This window comes from Oryctolagus cuniculus, chromosome 5 (assembly GCF_051225735.1).
Source record: "Oryctolagus cuniculus isolate XC-2025 breed Fujian yellow rabbit chromosome 5, ASM5122573v1, whole genome shotgun sequence".
NCBI lineage: Eukaryota > Metazoa > Chordata > Mammalia > Lagomorpha > Leporidae > Oryctolagus > Oryctolagus cuniculus.
In genome coordinates, this window is record NC_142871.1 from 122,404,597 (window position 1) to 122,432,382 (window position 27,786).

General features: G+C 41.0%; 1 protein-coding gene across 2 annotated transcripts in view; it reads right to left on the reverse strand.

Annotated features, from left to right (window-relative positions):
- Positions 1-27,786, reverse strand: part of LOC100342206 (putative adhesion G protein-coupled receptor F2P) — a 76,060-nt gene that overhangs the window by 34,796 nt on the left and 13,478 nt on the right. The window contains exons 1-2 of one of the 2 annotated variants that reach the window (XM_008263020.5): positions 21,195-21,341; positions 1,002-1,102 (exon numbers count right to left, since the gene is read on the reverse strand). In XM_008263020.5, the coding sequence (XP_008261242.4) occupies positions 1,002-1,073 (72 nt within the window). In that variant the 5' untranslated portion in view covers positions 1,074-1,102; positions 21,195-21,341. Of the gene's footprint in view, positions 1-1,001; positions 1,103-21,194; positions 21,342-27,786 lie in introns of those variants that run through there. The other variant, XM_089333214.1, reaches the window with a different exon arrangement.

The following is a 27,786-nucleotide window of genomic DNA, read 5'->3' on the forward strand; positions in this document are numbered from 1 at the left end:
TTCCCATCCAAGGGCAAACTAAGTAGATGGGTAAGTAAATATCATTTGGAAAACTCTTGAAAGGAACTTCCAAGGTCATATTTTTTCATGTTAAAAGAAGGCACATGTTAAAAAGGAAAGAGCAAGAAGCCCAGTGAAGATAAATATTCAGTCTTTGGCTCTTTAGGGACATACCTCAAGCAAGTCACATTGCACACCATAGGCCTCAGTCTCCCCCATCATAAAGTAGGGGAGTTAGATGTTCACTAGTTCATCTCAGATCTCTTTGCAAGATCTTGTGGTCAAGCAAGCAATAACACCCTCTTCCAAAGACCCTTGGAATATTTTTATGTACTCTCTCTCAATGCTCTCCATACCTTTTTAAAGAAGTAACTAATAGGGAAATTAAAATGACCCGGGCTTTGAGGAAAATACTTCAGAGAGACAGGGATCAATGCTCCACAAAATTTAAAACAGTACTTTGTTACAACCTGCACCCCAGTTAGACTTTGTTTAACCACTGACTATCTGATTTGCTCATTGTTCCTGTTAGTTCACAAAGGGGATATCATTGCAATTTTGGGTGGGACAATGCTCCCTTGTGCCAGACCATTCTTAGTCTTGCCCACCAAATGTCACTAAATCCTCCTTATCATTGAGGCAACTTTGTTTACCCCCACACTATCAAGTATCCCTCAAGAAACAGCACCGCCCTGCTTATAAGCAACTGAAAGTCTCCCTATCCCAGGAAATGAGAAGAAGACTTCATTACCTTTAATTCATTTGAGATCACTGCATCTCAGGAATTTGTGAAAATAAAGTTTATGGGAAAATAACTTCCAGGTATTGGCTGAAATGGGTTTTGTTGCCCTATAGTTGCCATTTCCCTGGCTGCACCAATCATTCTATGAGTGTCTTCTCCCTACTTTTTAGATTCCAGGAAACTGAGAGCTTGTTTACTAATGAATGGATTTTGCTACCCATTTGCTTTCCAACCAGTTCACCTTTTCCCTTTTTCTTACCTGGCATAATGTCCTACAGGGCTCTATGGGCAAAAGAAACATCAAGCAGCTCAGCAAAAGCATACCAGTCATGGCCTTCCACGCAGCTGACTTTCCTGCTTCTAGAAATTAAATAAAAAAGCAAAATATATCCAATCAAAAAATTTCAGATTCCATGCCCCCCCCAGACCCTGATTGTGAGACTGGGCACTGTCTTTGGTGATGTCTATGTAGACCTCTCTGTACTAGAGATGTTCCTGTGACCTCCCTTTGACTTGATGTAGGGGCTGCATATATGAAGCACCAGCCAATCCTGGGAGACACAGCCAGCTACTGAGCTATCTCACTGCTGCTGTCAGTTGAATGTCACACCTGACATGGGAATCCCTCAAAGGGAAAATGCTGCTTGCTGGATTTCACCTCACCTGCTGTGGTATAGTAAATAACAACCTGTGCTCATGAAGCTGGAATTATGGTTCACTCTTTGAGGTAGGCAGGGCTGAGAATTGTGTAGGTGGTTACAGTAGAAGATGAGCTAGGGCTCCTATGGGCAAACTCTTTTGAAGAGGAGTAAACAATAGGTTTGGCTTATTATCCTTCCCTCCCATCAACTCTGGAACTCATAGGTACACAGCAGTCTCTTCAAAATTTTTCATGGCACTGTGGCAAAAAAATGTTCTGCATGAAGGATCTCTGTGAGTGAGACCCCAGTAGAAAGAAGTGGCCATCAAAGAAGGATGTACTTTTGGGGCTGGCGCCCTGGATCACTTGGTTAATCCTCCGCCTGCTGCCCGGCATCCTATATGGAAACCAGGTTCTAGTCCAGGTTGCTCCTCTTCCAGTCCAGCTCTCTGCTGTGGCCCAGCAAGGCAGTGGAGGATGGCCCAAGTGCTTGGGCCCCTGCACCCGTGTGGGAGACCAGGAGGAAGTACCTGGATCCTGGCTTCAGACCAGTGCAGCACTGGCCGTAGTGGCCATTTGGGGGGTAAACCAATGGAAGTAAGACCTTTCTCTCTGTTGCTCTCTCTCTCACTAACTCTATCTGTCAAATAAAAAAAAATGTACTTTTCTCTGCAGGGAGGAGAGAACTTCCACTTTGCTTATGGCCTTGTCCAAATACTGACAGAGTTTGGGGACTCAAAAGGCTTCCATAGCTTAGGCAACTCATGTCAAAAGCCTCAGGGGGTCACTGAAGTCATACATAAGAGTGTTAATTGTTAAATTAACAACAGGAGTCACTGTGCACTAACTCTCCATGCAGGACCTCTGTCCTCAATGAGTTCTGAGAGTTAACTGCAAAACTAGTTCTCAAACAGTTTGTGTATGTGCAAATTATTTAAATCTACATAGTATAGAGTTGATCTTCTGTGTACAAAGTTATCTGAAAATGAATCTTAATGGAGAATGGGACTGGCAATGGAAGTGGGAGGAGGAAGGGGTGGGAGTGTGGATGGGAGGGCGGGTATGGTGGGAAGAATAACAATATTCCTAAAGTTGTACTTATAAAATTTGTATTTCTTAAAAAATAAATCAAAAAGTAATAAACAAACACACCAAAAAACAAAATTGATCTTGGGCATGGACTGTTGTTATTTCTACCAAAACTGAGGTCTAAACTAAACTGATTCCTTCACACTTAGAACAGCACTTGGGATAAAGCTGGCACACAATCTTAGAGGGCTTCAAAATATTCATAGAAAAAGGAACTAAAAGATAAGTTTAATTTTGTACAAATTTTCTTAAATTCATGCATAGTTTTTTCATAACATTCATTTTCCATGAAATTTTTGAAGATCTCTCACATATTCAATCATGAAAGAGAAAAGGAGAGGAGGGGGGAGGGAGAGAAGAGAGGGAAGATGGGGGAAGGAGCTGATGTTTGCACTACAGTCTATGCTCTGTTGTGGACTCAAAACTTTTCATACCAGGGCCAGTGTTGTGGTTTAGCCAGTAAAGCCTCTGCCCTCAGTGCCAAAATCCCAAATGGGTGCCAGTTTGGGTACTGGCTGTTCCATTTCCAACCCAGCTCTCTGCTATGGCCTGGAAAAGCAGTAGGTGGCCCAAGTCCTTGGGCCCCTGCACTCACGTGGGAGATCTGCAAGAAATCTAGGCTTCTGGCTTCAGACTGGTCCAGCTCTGGTCATGGTGGCCATTTGAGAAGTGAACCAGTAGATGGAAGAGATGGAAGGTCTCTGTCTCTCTCTCTCTCTCTCTGCCTCTGTAATTCTGCCTTTCAAATAAATAAATAAGTCTTTAAAAATAATTTTAATATCAAATTTTAATTATTATATTTTATTCTGCATGAAGTCATCTCTGAAAAGTGTTTGGTTTTTCTTTACTTTTCAGAAGACTTAGATGTCATCAACAAAGACCAGGAACTATGACAATGATTGATTTTTGCTATTTGATCATTTTTAGCCAAAAAGAAATCTTTAGTTCAAATATGCACAATTCTGCAGCAAATGTGTCCTTATCTTAAACAGTAGGCCAAATTTCATTTTCCAATTATGTTTCTCCATTGCAATATTTGCCTCAGGGCCAGCATTGTGGTGTAGTGGGTAAAGCCACTGCCTGCAACCTCAGCATCCTATATGAGCACCAATTTGAGTCCTGGCTACTCCACTTCTGATTCAGTTCCCTGTAAAAGCATTTGGGAGGCCGGTGCCATGGCTCAATAGGCTAATCCTCCGCATGCAGCGCCAGCACCCCGGGTTCTAGTTGCGGTCGGGACGCCGGATTCTGTCCCAGTTGCCCCTCTTCCAGTCCAGCTCTCTGCTGTGGCCCAGGAAGGCAGTGGAGGATGGCCCAAGTGCTTGGGCCCTGCACCCCATGGGAGACCAGCAGAAGCACCTGGCTCCTGGCTTCAGATCAGTGCGGTGCGCCGGCCGCAGCGCACCAACTGCAGCGGCCATTGGAGGGTGAACCAATGGTAAAGGAAGACCTTTGTCTCTCTCTCTCTCTCTCTCACTGTCCACTCTGCCGGTCAAAAAAAAAAAAAAAAAAAAACACTTGGGAAAGCAGCAGAAAATGGTCAAAGAACTTGGCACCTGCCTTCCCTGTAGGAGAACTGGATGGAATATTGGGCTCCTGGCTTTGGCTTGACCCAGCCGCTGCCATTGCAGCCATTTAGGGAGTGAATCTGTGGATGTAAGAATTTTCTCCCCTGACCCCCAAACTCTGCCTTTCAAATAAATATTTTTAAAAAGAAACCTGAAATTCCCCTGAAATCCAATGATTATTTAAAAGATTTTGTTTTGCCCATAGTAACCCAGCTTTACAAATATATATATTTATTTATTTGAAAAGGCAGAGCCACAGAGAGAAGGGGATAGAGAGATGGGGATGGGACTGGGGGAGAGAAAGCATACCAGAATTGTGGTCCTCAGTTATTCTGTGACTAAGGCAACCTGAGCAGTAAAGAAGATATGAAGAAATTCTGGAAGAAAGAGTGTGTGTGTGTGTGTGTGTGTGTGAGAGAGAGAGAGAGAGAGAGAAAGAGAGAGATGAGGGGGAATGCAGAGGGAGGAAGGACACTCTATATTCTTAGAATTGTATCTATTAACTATATTGACTGTTAAAAACTAAAAAATTAAAAATAAATGTTTAAAAAAAAAAGAAATTCTGGGCTCTGGGTAGCAACATGACACATTGCAAGGCCTAATGGAAGTCATTTCCATAGAAAACACAGAGGCTACCATATGTGGAAATGTAATCTTAGTGGTCATCAAAAAGCATTTTTCATAAAAATTAAAACCAAACTATATTTAAAATTTAAAGCAAAATCACAATCTAATAAATTATTTTTCAGTGCAGCACATTAAAATCATGAGTATAGAAAATGATTTTCATCTTGATTTGTAGAATTCAACCAGTCAACTAGTCATCCAAGCAGTCAATTTCTGTGATTCACATCCCTCAAAAAATAAAGCAATTACATTGATATGAAATTCCAAGGGGTGAAAAGTGCCAAATAGAAAGTGAAAGAATTTTTTTAAAAATTAAAATCAAGAAACTGCTTCTACATTCCCCTTCTTAAAAAACAAACAAAAAGAACAGAACAGCAAAGTTACTGCAACACTGACTAGATCTACAGAGTGATAGCATTTCCAAATCATGGAACCTAGATTTTACTCTCCTATTCCATGTTGTCTGATTTCCAATCCTGAATAAGATGCCTTAGAGGTTCAGGTATGTATTCATGTGACAAACTGTAAGTGCCTCATTTCCAAGCAGTGTACTAATAGCTAGAAATTAAACAAGGAAGGTTCTTTCGCTCAGCATCCTCAGGGAAGTCACAGTGCAATGGGGCATCTGACACACAGCCTGAGGGGTTGGAAACTTGGATGTGCCAAATGCCTGCCTCTAACTTTAAAAATGCCTTTCGTTCTCTATGTCACAATGTTCTACTGCAAAGCCATACAGCTGACCAGCAAGAGGCACCACTTGGCTAAGGTGAGATAAAACAGGCAGAAACAAAACACCTAAGCTACAGGCCAGGATGCATTCAGCTCATGTCCTCTTCAGAAACAAACATCGACTTAATTTGCGCACACAGATGAGTGATCTTACAGGATAATTTTTGAGAAAATCCTCTACAACTTGAACTCTTAAATCTTAAGGAAAAAAGAGACCAGTGATCACAAATCACAGCAATCAAACGTAAAACTCCAGACAGAATTTTATCCAGCCAACCAGGAGTATGTCAGTCGCCAGCTTTATCAGCTGACAGTCTGTAGTTAGTACTTACATAATTAGGTTTTGTAATGAATTGCTAAAGTTTCAAGTGAGGTTTTTAAAAGGACTATAGAAGTCCCCAGACAGACTGTGGGTACACGCTTGAGATGATCTCAGGGTGTCTGTCATCAACCACCCCACTTATTACCTGTAGCCAATGACCAATCCGTCCCTCCTGCCTAAAGGCAGTCATTATAGAAGTGAAGAAAAGAAGTAAACAGTTATTGCCTATTTGTTCTGTGTCATGAACTACAGCTATATTGCATTAATAGGCACCATATTTTGGATTTAAACTCAGTTCTGCGATTTTTTTTTTCAGAAGGTCATTTTGCTTTTCTAAAATAAGAAAGAGCTGATCGTTGTATGGAGTTTAATTCATTCAGAGTATGAAAATATGAATAACTTTAATCTTGTCATAATAATTTTAAAAGACACAGAAGGTGTCATTGTCCCCTTATCAAAAAGAAAATTGTGATTTAAATAAGTGGCTTTCCCCAGGTCACACAAAAAGTTATTGAAATAACCAAACTCTCCTTTGACTCCTAATCCAGAACATTTTTTTTATTTGAAAGATAAAGACAAAAATAGACAGATAGCTATCTTCCATTCTTTGATTCATTCCTATAATGTGTTCAACAGCCATGGGTGGGCCAGACCAAAAGCTAAGAGCCAGGAACTCTATGTAGATCTTCCACATCCCTCAAAAAATAAAAGTCATCTGCTTTCTCCCAGGGTGGGAATTAGCAGAAAGCTGAAACTGGAAACAAAGTAGGGACTCAAGCCTAGGCACTGAGATATGGGATACAGGCACCCCAAGTGGCATTTAACCACCATGTCAAATGCCCACCCCTCCAGAACTCTTAACTAAAGTCACCTTGGGTATTCACAGGATATTGATGCCAGAAAACCCCCATTCAGGTACCAAAATCTCAAGTCCCTTATATAAAATAGCATAGTGTTCCCATAAAATTTTCATATATCCTCCTGTAGACTTTATTTTTTTAAAGATTTATTTATTTACTTTGAAAGTCAGAGAGAGAGAGAGAGAGAGAGAGAGGTCTTCCATCCATTGGTTCACTCCCCAATTAGCCACAATGGCTGGAGCTGTGCCAATCCAAAGCCAGGAGCCAGGAGCTTCTTCCGGGTTTCCCATGCAGGTGCAGGGGCCCAAGGGCTTGGGCCATCCTCTACTGACTTCCCAGGCCGTAGCAGAGAGCTGGATCAAAAGCGAAGCAGCCAGGTCTCGAACCAGTGCCCATATGGGATGCCGGCACTGCAGGCTGTGGCTTTACCCACTATGCCACAGCACCAGCCCCCCTCCTGTAGACTTTAAATCACATATAGATTACTTAATATAATACAATATAAAATGCTGTGCTAATATTTGTTATATTGCATTGTTTGGGGAACAATGACAAGGATTAATGTACATATGTGGGGCAGATGAAATTTTTAAAGCATATATTTGAGCCACAATTTGTCAGAAGCACAGGTGTAGAATCTGGGGATATGGGGACACTACCTAATTCTGTCCATGTTCTCTGTCATCAAAAAAAAAAATACTAATAGTTCTGATGTTGTTGTCATCCCACATAAGTGAACATTTCAACAGGGATATGTCCCAAAGGCAGTCCTTCCTAGGCAGGGAGGAGAGGCACTGTCTCAGGCCAATAGATGAAATATTTGGAAGCAAAGATAGCACGTCATTCCCCAACTGACATCCACAGAGCTACCTACTCATATGTTTATATGAGCCTCAGTTTTCCCCAGAAGCACAGTTTTCAACAGAACTTTAATCATTTTCATCAGTGCCTTTGAGTCTTGGCAGTTTCTCTAAACCTCTTTTGAATTGGATACTTTCCTCCTCATGCATACAGGTTTCATGAAATACTGAACAATAGATGATTACTCACACCTGAAGTGCATTGTGATAAACAGAGATGAGCATGTGTGGATGGCATCTGTGTCAGGCACTTGGTCAACGTGTGCCCCAAGAATTATCTACCTCATGAGTCATCTCAAAACCAAAGACAGAATTTTGTTCAACAGCAAAAGGCTGCTGGGATAGAGAGACTACATAAGTAAACAAACCTTGGAAAGCAACTCCAAATAACCAGGGACGCACAAACTATTGTGTCACTTGTAGCACTTCTGGTACCATCAGATAAAAATATTTTGAACTACAGAAAAAAGCACAATGTTCATGTTTTCTGAATATAGTTGTGTATATATATATATATATATATAAGCTAAAAATGTTTACGGGAACAGTATCAATGTTGAACAAAAATTGAGCAAAATAATTTATGATAAATGTATGTAATGAATATATACAAAAATTAAAAGCAATATTTATGTACAGTTTTGGTTAGTATCAAGCAGCATTATTGTATAATCATAAAATATTGATAGAAAAGTAGTCAACAAGATGATCCATGCACATCCATAGAAGAACATGGTGGGATTTCCTACCCATCTGGAAATGAATCAGAAAAATTTTTGTACCTCACAAAATATTGAAAACCATCAAAATGAGAAATGGGATAAGATTAAAGGGATAAATTAAAAACTGTTAAAGGAAAGAAATAAAAATATCTGAAATGAAATAGAAAGTAGCAGCAGAGCACAGCTCTTAAACTTTATTCTTTTTCTCCTCCTCCATAACATACCATTGAGTGGATAAAAATATGCAGAAATCTAAAGCCCAGAACTCTAGAGAGAAGCAAAGTATGGCAATCCTTTTGTTTCCTCATCTGTGTTAGCTTGTTCTCTGCTGCTATAACAGAATGCCACAGACTAGGTAATTCACAAACAATACAAATTTATTGTGTTCATGGTTCTGGAAGCCAGGAAGTCCAAGGGCATGCCACTAGCATCTGGCAAGGGCCTTTGTGCTATGTGATAATTTAGGGGAAGGAGAAGCAAGCATGTGTGAGCCAAAGAAAACCAGACTGAACTCAATCTTTTATAGGGAGCCCACTCCTGCAATAACTAATGAACTCTAGTAATAACCAACACAAAATAACAGCCATGATTTATTCAAAGGTCCCACCTCTTACAACTATTACAACAGCAATTAAATTTCCACATGGATTTGAGAGAGGACATTCAAACCACAGCGTCATCTAACTGAAGAATTTCAGACTTATATGTTGGGGACACATTGTGAAGTGGGGAAAGGAACAACCAGACTGCTTCTCTCTGGTAGAAATAAGACTCTAGAGCTATTCTCTGAGTCAAAGAAACAATCCAGAGCCTCCAGACCATCTGTCATTGGCATGTACAGCCCATGCTTGAAAACGGAGCAAGTTTTGATACCTTGCATTTAATAAAATCTCAGTATCACAGCACCGAGCCCAAGTGGGTGGGTGGTTCTTCATTTGTACTCCATCACTTGTCTGAGCTATTCTCTTTCCACATGCTACTCTCCACCCTCAAGAAGCTGATCTCTGAAGACTGTCCTGCTTCTGGCTTCCAATGGGGTCCTTCCAATGGAAGTCATTGGCAGGAGGCGAGAAGGCTGAAGTATAGGGAGATGAGGATAAACATTCCTTTTCTCTCCCCGCAAGGTCGCAATTCCAGCTACAATCTCTTGTTATGGTTTCTGTTGGGCATTCTCTCTTCCATGCCTTAGCTGGCACTTGGCCTCCTCTTGCCTCCTTTAGGCCTAGGAATAATAATGGTTTTCTACTGCTGCTGGTCTCCTGTTACCTCCCTATTGTTAGAACTGCCTAAACCTCTGTAAAGAGTCTCTCCATTAAATACTCTCAATTCTTCTGAGCAAAATCCTTTTCAAGTAAACCCTGTTGAGAATGCTGGATATTTTTCACTAGGGGTTAACACAAGAGACATAAAGACTGCTGCAGAGCTCCTCGTCCTGCCATCCCCTCAGACTACAGAAAAGTAGCTAAAGCATAAAGGACCCAGACCTCAAAAATGTATTCTGTATTTCTACAAATAATTCTATAATTGGAAAATCAACATTATGTAATGGGTAAGTTAGAAGGCAGTAGCCAGCATTGTGGCACAGTGTGTTAAGTCACTGCCTGTGATGCCAAAATCCCATAGTGGTGCCAGATCATGTCCTGGCTGCCCCATTATCCATCCAGCTCCCGGCTAATGCACCTGGGAAAGCAGCAGAAAAACAACTAAGTGCTTGGGTTCCTGCCACCCATGTGGGAGACCCTGATGGATTTCCAGGCTCCTAGCTTGGGCCTGGCCCAGCCCCAGCCATTTGGCCAATTGGGGAGTTAAGCAGCAGATGCAAGATTTGTGTGTGTGTGTGTATCTGTCTGTCTGTGTCTTCCTAACTCTTTCAAATAAATAAACAAATCTTTAAAGAAGAAGAAGAAAAAGAAGGGAGGGAAGGAGGGAGGGAGGGAGGGAGGGAGGGAGGGAGGAAAGAAGGAAGGAAGGAAGGAAGGACGGACTGGCGCTGTGGTGTAGTGGGTAAAGCTACTGCCTGCAGTGCTGGCATCCCATATAGGCACCAGTTCAAGCCCCGGTTGCTCCACGTCCAATCCAGCTTTCGGCTATGGCCTGAGAAAGCAGTAGAAAATGGCCCAAGTCCTTGAACCCCTGCACCTGCATGGCGGAGGAGGCTTCTGGTTCCTGGCTTTAGATTGGCGCAGCTCCGGCCGTTGTGGCCATCTGAGAAGTGAACCAGCGGATGGAAGACCCCTTTCTCGCTCTCTCTCTCTCTCCCTCTCCCTCTCCCTCTCCTTCTCTCTCTGTGTAACAATGACTTTCAAGTAAATAAATAAATCTTAGGAAGGGAAGGAAGGAAGGAAGGAAGGAAGGAAGGAAGGCAGGCAGGCAGGCAGGCAGGCAGAGGCCTGAGAGAGCATTGCTGATGAGGCCATTTCTTAGTCCAAGTAAATGACAATAATAATAATAAGGACCCAAATGAGAGCAATGGCAGAAAAATGGATTCAAAACAGGCAAAATTAACAGCACTGAATACTCTAAATGACCAGAGAAAGTAATGAAGGGCCGATTACCATTAAAAAATTGTTTTTAGAGGAAAAGGCAAAGTTTAGGAAGAAAAGCTTATATTCAAAAGATAATGGGGGGCCAGTGTTGTGGTATAGTGGGTAAAGATGCTGCCTGTGGTGCCCACATCCCATGTGGGTGCCGGTTCGAGTCCCAGCTGCTCCACTTACAATCCAGCTCTGTGCTATGGCCTGGAAAAGCAGTAGTGGATGACCCAAGTGCTTGGGCCCCTGCACCTGCACGGGAGACCTTGGAGAATTTCTTGGCTCCTGGCTTCGGATCAGCCCAGCTCTGGATGTTGAGGCCATTTGGGGAGTGACCTAGCAAATGGAGGACTTTCCTTCCTTCCTTCCTTCCTTCCTTCCTTCCTTCCTTCCTTCCTTCCTTCCTTCCTTCCTTCTGTCTTTCTCTCTCTCTTTCTCTCCTTCCTTCCTTCCTTTCATTCCTTCCTCCCTCCCTCCCTCCTTCTCTCTCTCTCTTCCTCTGCCTCCCTGTAACTCTGCTTTTCAAATAAATCAATAAATCTTTTAAAAAAGATAAGAGGGAAGAAAAGATAACATTGATGTTTAAGTATAAATAATTTTAATACCATTAATCAAGAAAGGGGATATAGAAGGATGAGCAAGCCTGGAAAGAAAGAAAAGTGAGGAAATTAAAATGATACTAAGCTAGCATTTATCCTCAAAACTTATTTTGATATTTATGTATTTCTATTATCATCATTATTATTATTGAAGCATTTCTGTCATTTAGATTTCAATAGATTATAGCATTTTTTCTGTAAAAGCCATGTGTTTTTAACTATACCATAATAGTAGGATACATTATATCTTAGTGCATCAGGCTGCTGGGAAAGCAGCCGAGAACTGTATCATTCACAAATGAAAATTCAGCAATGAAAAATTCCAATATGAAGATACATATGATCACCCACAACAGGAGCACATGGCAGGTGCAGCACCCAGCAACACCTCCCTCTTCTGCCAGGGGGTGGCTAGGAGCCATGTATACCCCATTTGTGGTCCACAAGAGGCCATTGCACTGTGTGAACTTGAATGCACATTAAACTCTTCAACTCTCCCCCCTCCCCAGTACACACATATGAATTATCAGGTTCTAAAAATACATACAAATATATAACGGTATGATTTCTGATCCACTGGTGGCTATAAAAGCATTAAATTAGAATAAATAGCATAAATTGCCAAAACTGTGCTCACCAGTAGGTAATAACTCTATTTCATTTTTCACAAAATGAGGATATTGAACTGAACAACTTTCAGAAGCATCCTACCTCATAACCTAGCATTAGAGGGATTAAAACATGGACCTCTTGAGATAAGCATTGTTGTGCACAAGGTTAATCCACTGCTTGGGACATCTGTATCCCATATCAGAGTGCCTGGGTTTGAGTCCCAGATCCACTCCCGATTCCAGCTTCCTGCTAATGTACTCCTTGAGAGACAGCAGATTCTGGATCAAGTACTTGGGTCCCTGCCACATACCCAGGAAACCTAAATTGAGTTCCATGCTCCCGGCTACGGCATGGCCCAACTCTGGCTTTTGTGGGCATTTGAGGAGTGAAATAACAGATGGAAGATCTCTGCATCTGTCTCTCTCTGTGTGTTATTTCCCTTTCTTTCTTTCTTTTTTTTTTTTTTTTTTTTTTTTTGACAGGCAGAGTGGACAGTGAGAGAGAGAGAGAAAGGTCTTCCTTTTGCCATTGGTTCACCCTCCAATGGCCACCGTGGCTGATGCATCGCGCTGATCCGAAGCCAGGAGCCAGGTGCTTCTCCTGGTCTCCATGGGGTGCAGGGTCCAAGGACTTGGGCCATCCTCCACTGCACTTCCGGGCCATAGCAGAGGGCTGGCCTGGAAGAGGGGCAACTGTCGCTCCCCCTCTTCGCGGAGGAACGACACTAGACCCTGCGCTGTTCTTTTGTCTGCTCGGCCCTTCCCGGGTTTGCTGCTGGTTCTTCCTGGGTTGGCTGCCGTCCTTCCACCTCCGTGGAAGGGCGGTTCCCCCTGCCACTTTCCCCACTTCCGCGGGGGAGCAGCACACCGCCGGCCGGCTCTCTCGGGGGCTGCTCAGATGTTCCTCAGGTGTTCCCCTTAGATGTTCCTGGTGCATGTTGTCTCTCTCCTCCTTTATAGTCCTCTTCCACCAATCCCAACTCTGCTACCCACACGCCGAGTACGCTGCTCTCCTCCAATCAGGAGCAGGATCAGCTCCTGCAGGTTATTGGTCGAACTGGAGGCAGCTGTGTAAAAGCTGTTTCCTCCTCTCCCAGCGCCATATTGTGGGAGAGCAGATGCATAGAATAAGTCTTAATTCCAGTAACTTAGTCTAGTCCGAGTTGCTCCCCACAGGCAACCGGGATAGAATCCGGCGCCCCGACCGGGACTAGAACCCGGTGTGCTAGCGCCGCAAGGCAGAGGATTAGCCTATTGAGCCGCGGCGCCGGCCTCCCTTTCATTTTTTAAAAAAACATTTGTTTATTTGAAATGCATCGTTCCAGAGAAAGAACAATCCTGTATTTCAAATAAATAAAACATAATAAGCAAATTTTAAATGTAGACGTTTACTGAATGGCTTAACAATCATACTCATGTATGCATACTTAACTAGCCAGTGATTTTTTTTTTTAATAAATCACAAGTTGGAGTTTCAGACTCCTTGTGATCTTTATCTTCATCTTTTCTCTTTTAAAATTGTTTCATGATTCTTTATGAACTTTACATCCATCTATTTTATTTTTGGTTCTGTCAATGTAAATATGGAGATAGAGATATATAGATACAGATACAGGTATAGAAGCTTTAATTATGATTATTTTATAAATTATTTTATAGATGTTCAAAATAAAAAGCATCTGAAAATGGGATCTATTTAACTCCTAAAATGGCCATTCTCTTTAGTTTTCCATATTAGAAGCACATATTCTCCTCTGATTTCTTAGAATTCACAATTTTTTTCTTGTATTTCATATTGTTTCTCTATGTGCACTTTACTTATTGCTGACATGCATACATTCTTTCAAGCTTCTTTTAATGAAGATTTCTGGGTGACAAACTCTTAATTTTTATATGCCTGAAACAATTGTATCTTTCTCTCATTCTGGATGATTAAATGAATGAGTAAATAGTCAAGCATCAATGTTTCTGTTTAAACATGACTTGTTCAGGATATGGTTGTCGAATTTTTGCACCAAATATGTTTTGAAATGGCTCTCCTGGCACAAGACCCCAGAAGGACAGCAGCCCAGGAGAACCAACACACAAGGGACTTGGGTAAGAAAGGGCATCACAGAGGCCCAGCCTGTAGTTTGGAGTGAAGCAAGACTTTCTGAATAAATCAATGGAGAAAGAACCAGTTTATACTTACAAAGTATATTCTTAGGACAGGTACACAAATATCATGACAGAGTATAGCAGTTATCAAGCTTGAGGGACAAATAGTAACTTTTTTTGTACTACAACTTACTTTAATTAACACTAGAAATTTTATTTGAGCCCAATGATGCAATATTTGTCCATATAAAGTAAATTCTTTGAATTTCAATTCAAATTAGTTCCCTGGTAAATTCAGCCTTTCCTCTTTTTCCTTCTTCTACTCCCTCCACTCCCATGGAGATATGTCGGCCTTGAGACAGAGCCATCTGAAGATGAGCCTGCACAATGCTAGCTTCTGCTGAGCCAAGCAATCATCGCAGGTCTTTGTGCATCAGTGCTTGCTCCACCTTGTCCACACTGAAGCATCTGTCCCACTCTCTTTTCTGGTACTCAGCTGCACCTAGATCATACTGTTTTGTCAAAGGGCAAAGACTCCCCGGGTTAAGGCCTAGTTTCTGACATTTATTGGAGGCATATGAAAATTGCTCTCCCCTCGTCCTGTGTTCTCCCTGCTCTCTCTTCCTGATATTATTATTCCTTCAGAAATTACAAAGATTTTGTCTCCCAAAAGTCCATTTCGTGTTACAGCAAGCCCAGGTCTGTTTTCAGACCTAACTGAAAACAATCACCACTTGGCCAAATTGCATTAGTGTTATGCATCTTGTATTTGCTTCCATATGATCTCACCCCACCCTCTGCCCAAAGCACAGAGATGTGTTGAATGCCACAGTTCACAGCCCTCAAGACAGGACTTTGAGGCTTTTCATCAGAGTGATCTCTTAAGATTGTGTGTGTGTCTGTCTTGTTGCTATAGGAGAATGAACCAAATAATAGGTATCCTCTCTGAACTTAGGGGGTTGTTAAAGGCTTTTGTGTCACACAACCAAAAAGGAAATTGCTAAGTGCTCAGATCACAATGCCTACCTGGGTATTTTTTCTTTTATTGTAAACATCTGTCTCAAAAGATGATATGAGGCAAAAATGAATTTTTAAAAAGAGGGGTTTGTATTAGGGGAGAAGAGGTTCCCCCCCCCCTGAAATACAAAAAGAGACAGGCTATATAGCTTCCCAGTCACTGGTTTGTGTACAACCCAATGCCTTGAAAAGTTCATAAGATTTTGCAGGTGACTTAGGGTGTAGGAGGAGTGAACTCAGATCCATCATAAAAGGACCCAATAGCCAAACATGTCCAGAAATGATAGTACCACTCTCTTCTATCTGCAATGACAACTTAAGACCACTTAAGATTCACAGAACTTTTAGCAGACCATTGATAAGATACAGTTCCTCCAAAAGTAATGCTGAAATGGAATTTCCTGAAAAACAGTTGTGGTGGGTGGTGGTTGCGGAGTGAGGAGTGGTATGCATGAGGAAGGTAGGAAAGAATCTGAGACTATCAACTGACTTAGGAGTCTCATTATTGAAAAAAGTGATATTTTAAAAACCAGATATGTTGGGGCCAGCACTACTGCGCAGTAGACTAAGCCTCTGCCTGTGCTACCAGCATCCCATAGGGGCACTGGTTCTAGTCCTGACTGCTCCACTTCCAATCCAGCTCTCTGCTATGGCCTGGGAAAGCAGTGGAAGATGGCCCAAGTGCTTGGGCCGCTGCATCTGCATGAGAGACGTGGAAGAAACTCCTGGCTTCAGATCGGCCCAGCTCCAGCAGTTGCAACCATTTGTGGAGTGAACCAGCACATGGAAAACCTTTCTCTTTATCTCTCCCTTTCTCAGTCTATAACTCTACCTCTTAAATAAATAAATAAATCTTAAAACAACAAAAACAGATGGGGCTGGTGCTGTGTGTAGCCTGCAGTGCCGGCATCACATACGGGCTCCAGTTCGAGTCCCAGCTGCTCCACTTCTGATCCAGCTCTCTGCTATGGCCTAGGAAAGCAGTACAAGATGGCCCAACTCCTTGGGCCCCTGTATCCACTTGGGAGACCTGGAAGAAGCTCCTGTCTCCTGGCTTCAGATTGGCACAGCTCTGGTCATTGTGGCCATCTGGGGAGTGAACCAGAGGATGGAAAACTTCTCTCTCTGTCTCTACCACTTTCTCTCCCTCTCTCTCTCTTTCCCTCTCTCTCTTTCTCTCTCTGCCTCTCCTTCTCTCTGTGTGTGACTTTCAAATAAATAAATAAAGCTTTAATTAATAAATAAAACCAGATCTGTTATGGGATAAAATGTGTAACTACCACAACTCTAACATTATGCCAAACAATGGCCTTCATAGTATTTGTTGGTATAAATTACTGAATACATAGCAATTTGTAAGGACTACTCTAAGATGATGGTTTGTATGTGCTTTGTCCTCCAAGGGTTCATGTGCTAGGGGTTTGGTCCCCAGTATGCTATTGTAAGACATAATGGAATCTTTAAGAGATTGGGCCAGGTGGGAGGTGGTTAAGTCATTTGGAGCACTACCCATAGAAGGGATTAATGTAGTTCTCATGAGACACTAGTTCACTCCCAAGAAAGGGGGTTGTTATAAAAGAGTAAGACTGGCCCTTGGAGCCTGTACTGTGGTACAGTGGGTTAAAGTCCTGGCCTGTAGTGCCAGCAACCTAAATGGGCACCAGTTCGCGTCCTGGTGGCTCTACTTCCAATCCAGCTCTCTGCTATGGCTTGGAAAAGCAGTAGAAGATGGCCCAACTTCTTGGGCCCCTGCACCCATGTGGAAGACCCAGAAGAAGCTCCTGGCTCCTGGTTTCAGAATGGCACAGATCTGGCCACTGAGGCCATTTTGGGGAGTGAAACAGCAGAATGGAAGAATGGAAGACCTTTCTCTTTCTAGCTCTACCTCTCTCTCTAACTCTTTCAAATAAATAAAATAAATCTTAAAAAAAAAAAAAGACTGGCCTCTTCCCAGTCTCTGTCTTCCTGTCTTGCTGTGTGATCTCTTCTACATACAATCCCAATGTTGTGATACCATCCAGTACAAAGCCCTCATTAGAGTTGGCAACAAGCTGCTTGGACTTTCAGCCTACAAAACTGTAAATTAAATAAAACTCTTTTCTCACATATTTTGTTATAGCAACAAAAAATGCACTACTACTCATACAGATGGGTAGAGTTTTTGTTTTTGTTATTAAATACAATTAATTTGAATTTTGATCTATAAAACTTTCAAATTAACAAAGAATAATTTTTCATGATTCCATGTTTTTAAAGAGAGATAGGGTTTGAAACATAGCTTAATAATAAGGAGTGGCTTTGGCTTATGAACAACCAGATGTTCTCAAATTTAGCAATTTAGGACCCACTATGCATTTCTGTTCAAGGAATTACACTGGACTCCTATTGTTGCTATTATTATTATTACTAATTATTTGCCTAGTCACCCTCTCACCCCACCCATGCTTTTCTGGAAACTACTTAACTATGTTTATTATCTGTGCAGTCATTTGAAAAATGTACCTTGCCACAGCTGACTGTACTGGGGGATGGCAGCTGACCCGGATGGCCCCATTAGTCCTCACCTTGGGAATTTTCAAACTTGGACAGGAAGAAAAAGCTGGGAATCACTTACTCTCTTTTCTCTTTGTGGAGAAAAGCTGAAAAGACAGCAACAATTTGTAGCAGTAATTCCCAGCTTTGATTGCACATTAGGATTTCCTAAAGTTTAAAAAAAAATACATGTCTACTACAAACTCATTGCATCAAAATTTCTGAGCATTAGGACAGACAACACTATTACCCACCCCCTAATTTTTATGTTGTGTAATTTCATTACTACTCAAAAATGAAAGAACAGTACAGTGAATATTTACATATCTTAGTACAGTTTGGATATTACTTTCAGCATCATCCAAAACCGATGTTTTATAGGCTTGATATCCAAAATCTTATGATAATGGTTAACGGATCAATGTTAATAGTTAATGGATTAGAAGTAGAGACTTGATTCAATTATGACATCCAGGAGGTGGGTCATTAGGTCATTAGGTTCTCAAGAGAGGGTTGGCTATAAGTGCAAAGGTGAGCCTCGTTGCTTTCTCTCTGCTCCTGGATCACTGTGTGATCCTTTTTCTCTGTGTCTTCTACCATCCACTACCCTCATCAGACACCAAACCAACAGTGTTGCTGAATCATGGACTGTAAACCTCCAAAACTTCTTTCCTTCATAAACACTGTGTCTTAGATATCTGATTGTAGTGCCAAAATTCTGGCCAACACGTACCTCTTCACCTAGACTGCACCTAGACTTCACCTAGAATGCACAATTGGTATGCTTTTTATGAAAGAATGAGCTTTTAAAACTGCCCAGTTGATATTAATATACATAATTGAGAACAAACCCCATGTGCTATTAATATATGATTGAAAATTACCACACTGGAGAAAGAACAAAGAAAGCAGATACACCAAAAAGAATAAACTTCACAAAACAGCCCTCATTATGATCATTCCTTGCATTTCATGTCTTAGAGTCTATAAGATATCTAAGTATCATTATAGTCAAATCACCTTTTGAGGTTAATCTAGTATAATTTAGGAGTTTGTTCATTGCAATCAAAAGATTCAGGAATAATTTGCAGATTGAATAGGTTCTACAGCCTTATTCTGAAATGTAATAACTGTTGTAACTGATGCTTACTTTTATTTCTTCTTTTTTCTGATATTCTTTATCAGTGTTTGTTGAATGTAGATTTTAATTTACTTATGTAAATAAGTAAATAAAGAAAAAATTTTGGGTTTTACAGGCTATTTGTTGTTATTTAATGACTATTGTCTATAAAGAAATGCATAAAAATAACAAATTCAGGTAGACATGAATCCCCAAAAGAGTGGAACTAATACAGCAATTGCTAAGCTACAGTTTCTCAGAGGTAGCATTATCTTAAGGAAGACTGTTTTCCACCGGTGAATTCAATCAAATCTCACACATGCAGTGTAGCAGCAGTACCTGGGAGAGGGGAAGATGGCAGTGACAGTATTCTGCCCCAGTAGGGAGGGGTATTTTCCACAGATATGGTTTAGAATTGCCAGAGCATACTGATTATAATAGTTCATTATTCTTTTTAGACATATTTAGAAATGCTGTACTCTGTAAACACTGCACCTTGTTATTGCCTGGAGCCAGGGTAAACAGATCCCACTGCCAACCCCTCTACTTCCCCTTCCATGTCCAATATTAGAAAAACCAACCAAGAACCAGCCAATGAGCTGTTCTCTGATTCTTTTATCTTTGAATTAGAGTTCTGGTTTCTGTTTGCAAATTTGTAGTCATTTTATAAAAAGACAATGATGCTGTAACTCTGTATTATGTAAATACTGTCAGAATGGGATTGCAAGCTATATAATCTTAGGATACAATGCCTAAAGACATAAAGTGCAAGCTTTGTAGTCTTTTTCTAAAGATTTATTTTATTTGAAAGGCAGAGTTACAGAGGGAGAAAGACAGAAGGGCAGGGGGGCAGGGGGTCGGGATCTTCTATCCACTGGTTTACCCCCCAAATGGCCACAACAGCTGGGGCTGGGCCAAGCTGAATCTAGGAGCCAGGAACTTCTTCTGGGTCTCCTATGTGGGTGTAGGAGCCCAATCAGTTGGGCCATCTTCTGCTGTTTTCCTAGGTATATTAGCAAGGAGCTGGACTGGAAGTGGAGCAGCTGTGACTCAAACAGTTGCCTATATGGGATGCTGGTGCTGCAGGGGGTGGATTAACCCACTATGCCAAAGCACCGGCCCCAGCTTTACAGTCTTTAATGGCTATTTGTTGAAAAAAAAAATACTTAAAATCACTTATCTTACCTACAATAAGTTAATTTTCTCATGCTTCAAGAATATGAATAAAATTTGAAAGAGGAAATTTAATAAATCAAAAATGATGTGAGGTAAACATAAACCTGATTCTTTTATCTATGCATTTACCTGAAGGAAAAAAAATAATTTTGTCCAAATTCAAAAAACATTTTCAAGTAAATTAAACTTTTAAAAGTCATAATTGGGGCACACATATGGTGCAGTGGGGTTAAGTCACTGCTGCAAGATGCCTGTATTCGATATTGAAGTTGCCCAATTCAAATCTGGATTACTTCACTTCTGATCCAGCTTTCTGTTAATGAGCACCTTGGGAGATAGCAGGTGATGGTTCAAGTACACTTAACTCCCTGCAATTCAGTGGGAGACCTGGGTGGAATTCCAGGCTCCTGGCATCAGCCCAGATCCAGATGTTGGGCTGTTACTGGAATCTGGGGAATGAACTAGTGGATGGAAAATCTCTATCCATATGTCTTTCTGACACTTGCTCTTTTGCTGACTTTCTCTCACCCTTCCCCCAGCTCCTGTGTGTGTATATGTGTGTGTGCGTGTGCCTTTTAAATAAAATCAACATAAGTAAATTAAAATTTACATTCAACAAATACTGATAAAGAATATCAGAAAAAAGAAGAAATAAAAGTAAGCATCAGTTACAACAGTATTTTAAGGACTAGTATAAAAGACAGTGAAAATGTAGATGGGTGAGTAGTCTCTCCCACTTGAAGACAAGCTCATGAACCAGGAGAAAGCTCTCTAAAGTTGACAGTTCTCTTAAGAAAGTCTGAAGGAAAAGTTGTCTAGGACCAACAGCTCTTAGTTTCACAGATTGGTAACTGGAAGTACAGGATTTTTTGAAAAGGTGTAAAAATATTCCTTTGCTTTCAAAGAGGATTTGAAGTTAATGGCACCTTAGCAGTAAGTGAAAGCTGGAAATAAAACATTAATAAGTCTAATGACAGAAAATAATGATTAAAAGAATTCATGAACCTCAGTATTTGCACTTAGTCACTTGCAGATTGTAAGAAAAAATGAAAGTCACTTAGAGATTCCAATTTCTTGTGTTCTGTTATTTGGATGCAATCAAAAAAGCACAGAGGAGAATGATAAGTGAGAACAAAAACAGTTTCATACCAGATCAGTGCTGTTACTGAGTTACATAAAAGTGGCTCCAAGTTACCAAATTCCTTCTTAATACTTCTCCACTGTTCATGTTATTAATTAAACCCTAAATTAACAAAGCCTTGCAAATATAGGATCCTAGTTGGCTACTCTTCTTTGGAATTCCTCTCCAAAGTAAGCCATTTGAAAGTGAAGGAGGACACGTAACTACTCACTGTGGCTGGCCAACGACAAGGACACTGGCAAATGTGTTCCCTGGCAGCTGGAGATACAGCATTAGTGGTTTTCCTTTGTCATATCTTGCTACAAATCAACAAGCTGGACTCCTGTACCTTAGAGCCGTCAATTCAGCCCCGAATGGCAGATCTGAGGCTGAGGCTGCTGGGTTGGGTCCTGCCCTCCCTCAGGCTGCCAGCCCCATGTGCAGGGGTGCCGAAGCCAGACAGACAAGTCTTGCCTGGGAGTAGCTCCTGCAGTGGGAGGGGCACAGTGCCTATGGATGAGTCACAAACGAATTGACACAGATGGACTCTAACAAAAAGCAAAGGCTTTCATCTTTGGTCAGAGATCCAGGAGTGTGATGAGGCACAGGATCCAAGGTACTTGGCCACAGCTACTTCTTCCTTATGAATCGATCTAAGCCTGAAGATGAGATATGGAAACAACAAGTGCCTATGAGTGGGACTCTATACCTGGCTTGTGGGCTTTCTGATTACCAGGATTATGATAGTATGGTTCCTTCTTTGTCCTTGGTGGTCTCCACTTGCAGGCACGAGGTGGCTTTGCAATTCGTAACTTCCTTGTGGTTGAGTAGTACCATGCAAGTGCTGCTATAGTGACCAACAACTCAAAATGGTAGCTACACCATCAGGCTGAGTCACAGAAAGACTGTGATAAGCAGATACACCTGATCATCCATAACAGGCCTGAGAAAATATGACTCTTTACTATCTTTAGTCATTGAGATTTGGGGGCTACTATTTACCTCAGCATCACCTAGCCTATACTCACTAAGACAAGAACAAAGACTCTTGAAAAGCAGAAAAGTCACTGACATACCCTTCTTTAACTTCGAAACACTCAAAAATCCTTTCCGATAGCAAGTATTTGGCCTATTGATTAAGACATCAGGTAGGATATCTACATGACACATCCGAGTACCTGGGTTTAATCCTTGGCTCTGCCCCTGATTCCAGCTTCCTGCTGGTGTGCAGGTTGGCAGGCAGCAGTGATGCCTCAAGGAATTGGTTTCTTACCAACCATATAGAAGACCTGGATTGAGATCCTGGCTCTGGACTTCAGCATTCCTGGCAGTTGTAGGCATTTAGAGAGGGAACACACAGATGGGAGCTTTATCTCTCTCTATATTGGACTCTCAATTTTAAAAACAACCCTTTCCCATTAAGAACTATATTTGTTAATATTCAAGCACATTTTAGCATCTCCATTCCCATGTTTGAAAAGCTATCTCCATGACTACCTCAAGTGTGCCATTTTAAAAGCCACCATCAAGAAGCTACTGTAACCTAGTTAAAGGCACCCTTTGATTTTAATCTATGCAGTTCCCCATCCTTATTTTGTCTCCTGGACTGGGAAAGATGGGAAAGCATACTGCCATTGTACTTTTGTTTCTATTTTTCATGAACACTAGGTATGAGAACCCCCTTTTGGAGCTAATTACTCCCCTCCTGAATCCACTCGCATGGGAAAATTTTGTATTTCTTTTTAATAGACTTTACTTTTCAGAATAATTTTGGGTTCCCAGGGAAAATGACCCAAAAGGACAGAGATTTCTTATATACCTCTGTTCCTACACATGCACAACCTGTCCAACTTTTGACATCCCACACCAGCATGACATATTTGTTACAATTAATTAAACTATATTCACACATCCTTTTCAATCATATTTTCATTTTGGATATACAAAATGTCCCATGTGCCATGTATCTGTGGGTATACAGATTTACTCACAATATGATCCCTAGACCACTCAGAGCTCTTATTCTGTTTGGTAGAAGATGACAGACAAATATGAAAAATCCTACAAAGTCTTCTCTGCTAAGAACTGAAGCAATCAGTCCAAAGTAGGGAGGGTTGATGCAGGCTGGGCAGTTCAGGGTCCTCTTTGTAGAGCATACAGTGCCAATCAGGTCTTGAAGGACACATTGCATTTATATCAAAAAGCGAAGTTTTAGCAGCAGGACAGAATGAGGCATGTTCATAGCTCTTTATCCAGCAAATACTTATTGAGCATCTACTATAGAACAGGAATGCAGAAGATGGACATATTCTTGGAGATCATCCAAGCCCAACCTTGCACTGCAAATGAGAAAAACAGCCCAGCTAGTATAACCATAATTTGGAGTCACAACTTTTTAAAAGCAGGGATTGGCCTTAACTAAAAAAACCAGACTCCCAATAATGGCTCCAGACTCATCACCAGTCACTCCCTGACTCACACTACCCTGACAATAACGTGAAGGCTTTGATTGTGTTGTTTCAAGACTCCAAACCTTCATGCATGCTGTGTTCAGTGCTCAGGGCATCCTTCTCCCCTCTGGTCATTGGCTGACTCCTTATACTTAGTCAGAGTTCAATCCAACTCTCTTTCTTCTGGAAATTTCTTCCAATACCCCAAGTGAAACTGGGTACTCTCTTTCTTTTGCATCTACACTATCACTGACTTAAAATCATCTCCATCAAGGCTGCAAATTACCCCATTCTGTTCATCTTTCTCTAGCCATACACACTGTTCACATCCCTTTTCCTTTCCATTGGTCTTTCCTGAAGCCTGAAAGGCATCCACCCATCTCCACTCACAGCTTCGTCTGGCAGACTCATTCTTGTCTTCAAACACCTCTTTACTGTCAGGCCTCCCATGACCAAATCCCCTGGCCCAGCTTCTCCCTTTGCACCATCACAGTACACGGCACACAAGACTAATACCCACATTACCACTTAGGTTTTAATCCCAATGTCATCTCCTCAAAGAAGCACATCTGATATGGCAGTCCTATCTATCAAAGTCCTTGAGCCTTCTTTCTTGCCAGAAACCCAGATTTGGTCACTTGAGATTATTTTTAAACAGTTGTGGATTTTCTGGTTCCTGAACTACACGTAGGCAGGTGACTATTTCTGTTCAGTGAGATATAGGAGAAAACCCATGGAGGTGAGGGAGATTCCAGGAAGAATATTTTCCTGATAAAATGAGAGGGGTGCATAGAGGAAAAAAGTTAGCTTGTTTCCACTCCACTTCCCTTTCTCCCTTCTGGCTTTGGACACTGTGAGAGAATATCATGTTGAAGCCATGGCAGTCATCTTGCAACCAAGAAGCAACCAGACTGAGGAAAATGCCAGTAAGCTGGGGATAAGAGAACAGGATGCTGGAAAAATGCTTAATCTTTATAACAATACTACAGTACTGAAGCTACCCTGGGATCAATAACTTCTAAGTAGGAAAAAATTTCAAACAAATAACTAATACTCTAAAGTCTTATGCCATCATTAAGTTTTTTGTTACTTGTAGTCAAAAAACGTTTGACTGATTAGTCCTAACATCATTTCTAAGTAGCACTTCAATCATTCTCTGTAATATTTCACATACTCTCTTCTTATACAGTCACATATGGCCTCACTATGGGAATATGTTCTGAAAAATACATTATTAGACAATCATTATGCAAATATCAAAGAGTGCACTTACTCATACCTCAATGGTATAGGTCAATCACTCAACATGGCCTCAATAGGCAATCGATAGATTGAATAGAAAATGTATGAGGCCTCTGGCTGGTATGCCTCAGCATGCTGTTTCACAGTAAACTGGTTCCTTAGTAAGTAGGAGTACAATCTACAATAAGGATAATAAGTGTAATACAGTAAATACATAAACCATCAAGTCATTTGTCATCAAGCATTATATATTGTACATAAACATGTGTGCTATTCTTTTATATGACCAGCAGCACAGAAGGTTTGCTTACAACAGCCTCAACACAAACACATACATAATGCATTCTGCTACAGCTAATATGTCACTAGGGGATAGGGATTTTTCAGCTCTATTATAATATAGTCCCACCAAAACATTGGTATGTGGTGCATGATTGTATATCACTAATCAAAATTATCATGTATAATACTGGTGTTAGTAGTTAATTGTCTCCTCTCCATGAAAGTAAGAACCAGGGAGGCTGGAACATGCTAATTTTATAACTTCTGTATTTCTAGCAGCTAGAAGAATACCTGGCAATGAGTAGAGGCTCAATAAGTGTATGCAACACAGTGATTGGCTAAATTAATACCACTCATGTTAACTTTGGTGTCAAGCAGACTATAATTTCTTCAAAGTCAGAGACCCAAATTTTATTGTTATTTCCTCCCAAACCAACATACTCCTAGGCATATATTAGTAATTAATGTATGTTTGATGAATGGAGATATATGCTTCATACTCTTTTCAATAACCACCCCATCATTTATAATATAACTCATGAGCATCCAATATTGAACATCATTTGGCAAGAAAATTCTGAATTGTTGTTTCACAAGAGTTAAGCTTACAAGAAAAAATTATGATAGTCTTTATCTGTCAAAGTTCTTGGAGATGGCCATTTAGGTCAAATTTCCAGATGAAATTCTTCCTATCATGAAGAACTGATCTCTTCAAGAAACAGTTCTTATAATCACATTGCAATTATATTATTCCCCAAGTGGGCTACAATATACATCTTTGTTGATGACAACTAATATCAGCTTTACAATTCTCTCTCAAGCCTGAAAGAAATACTTTCTCTATGTCTGTACATAAGCACCTGGCTCTAGAAGAGACGCAATTGCAGAAGGTAGCTAACTACAATATTTCACTCCTTTCAAGAAGCCATTGATTATAAGACATCCCTTGTTTATGGACCAAGAGAAAAAGAGTGCTGACAACTAAATTGGAAACAATGCTGGGAAACTATGAAGCTATGCTAGAATGTATCCCTACTTCAGAGGTTAAAAAAATGCATACCAGTAAATTGATAAAAGATAAGCTGTGGTAGTTTCACTTAATAATGAATGCAGAATTCCACAGCCCCTACATGCAGTTGGCCAATCCTGCCATGACTCACTGCCAGGCTCGTTTTTCCACAGCCCTCTTTGACTAATGACATTCATTGGCTTTCTTCAAACCACTGATGCAACTTCTCCCCAGCCTCACCTTACATTTTACAGAAAAAATCAATGTCAGTAGGTGAGAATTCCGCTGGCTTCTCATCTGCAAATCCACAATTCCACCCACATGGGCTCCTGCCTTCTCTTCCTTCCTGACATACAAAGAAATGTCTGCCTGTCAATACTAGTTTCTTCACAGGGGCTCTCTTTGTCTTCTTGGACTTTCTCAGGACTGTACTCCTTTTGTTTTCCTGCACCATCAATTTCTCCTTTCAGGATGGATCACATTATTAACATTCAAATATACTCAACTATCTTCCTAAGAAAAGCAAAGCAAGGGTCTCCCTTGCTCTATAATCCTCCTGCAGCCAATTCTGATCCAGGTCCTACCTCCCAGTTAACCTTCTAAGAACTGTCTACCTCCTAACCTTACGGTTCTCTCCATCTTCATGCCAGTGACATCAGCTGGTTAAAGGCCACTGGTACTCTCCATCTTAACTAATCTACATTTTTTAAAAGATTTATTTATTTATTTATTTGAAAGTTGGAGTTACACAGAGAGAGAAGGAGAGGCAAAGAGAGAGAGATAGAGAAAGAGAGATAAAGAGAGAGAGAAAAAGAGAAAGAGAAAGAGAGAGAGAGAAAGAGAAAAGAGAGAGAGAGAAAAAGAGAGAGAGAGAGAGAGAGAGAGGTCCTCCGGTCCTCCATCCACTGGTTCATTTCCCAATTGGCTGCAACTGCCGGAGCTGTGCTGATCTGAAGCCAGGAGCCAGGAGCTTCTTCCATATCTCCCACGTGGATGCAGGGGCCCAAGGAGTTGGGCCATCTTCTACTGCTTTCCTAGGCCACAGCAGAGAGCTGGATCGGAAGTGAAGCAGCCCGGACTTGAACTTTGAACTGGCACCCAAATGGGATGCCAGCACTGCAGGTGGTAGCTCTACCCGCTATGCCACAGCGCCGGCTCCACAAATTCACTTTCTATTCTCATCTTGTTTCATCTTGTGGGCACTCAATTGAGGGGGCACTCAACTAAGCTGGCCATTTCTCCCTTTATTAAAACATTTCCTTTCTTTTTCAAAAATTGCTTTCATTCATTAAGGAATTTACCAATACATTAGATTCTCAGAGTCACAGCAAATGCATGATAATTACAACACAATTTTCTTATTAATGTAATGTGATAGTAATACAAAGAAAACAGGTTTGATGTAGTTCATGGAAATAATTCTAAGATATTAATTCTTTTGTTTTTAAATTGTGGTAGAAATGCATAAAATGTATTCTCTTGAAATCATTTTAGGTGTACACTTCTGTAGTGTTAAGCACATTCCAATTGTTGTGTGACAGGACTTTGGAACTTCTTTACAAGAAACTGAAGCTTGCTTCCTATTGAGCAACTCCCCGTTTTCCCTCTTTCCAGCCCTGACAATCATTTTTACACATTTGATCATTCTACATACCTCATATACTTACAAGTGGAATCACAGTACTTCAAATGTTCTCAAGGCTCATCCTAGTTGTAAAATGTGACAGGATTTCCTTCCTTGTGGGGCTGAATAATATTTCAATATATGTATACACCAAATTTTCCTTATCTTTTCATCCACCAATGGGCATTTGGGTTGCTAACTCACAAGTTTGCCACTG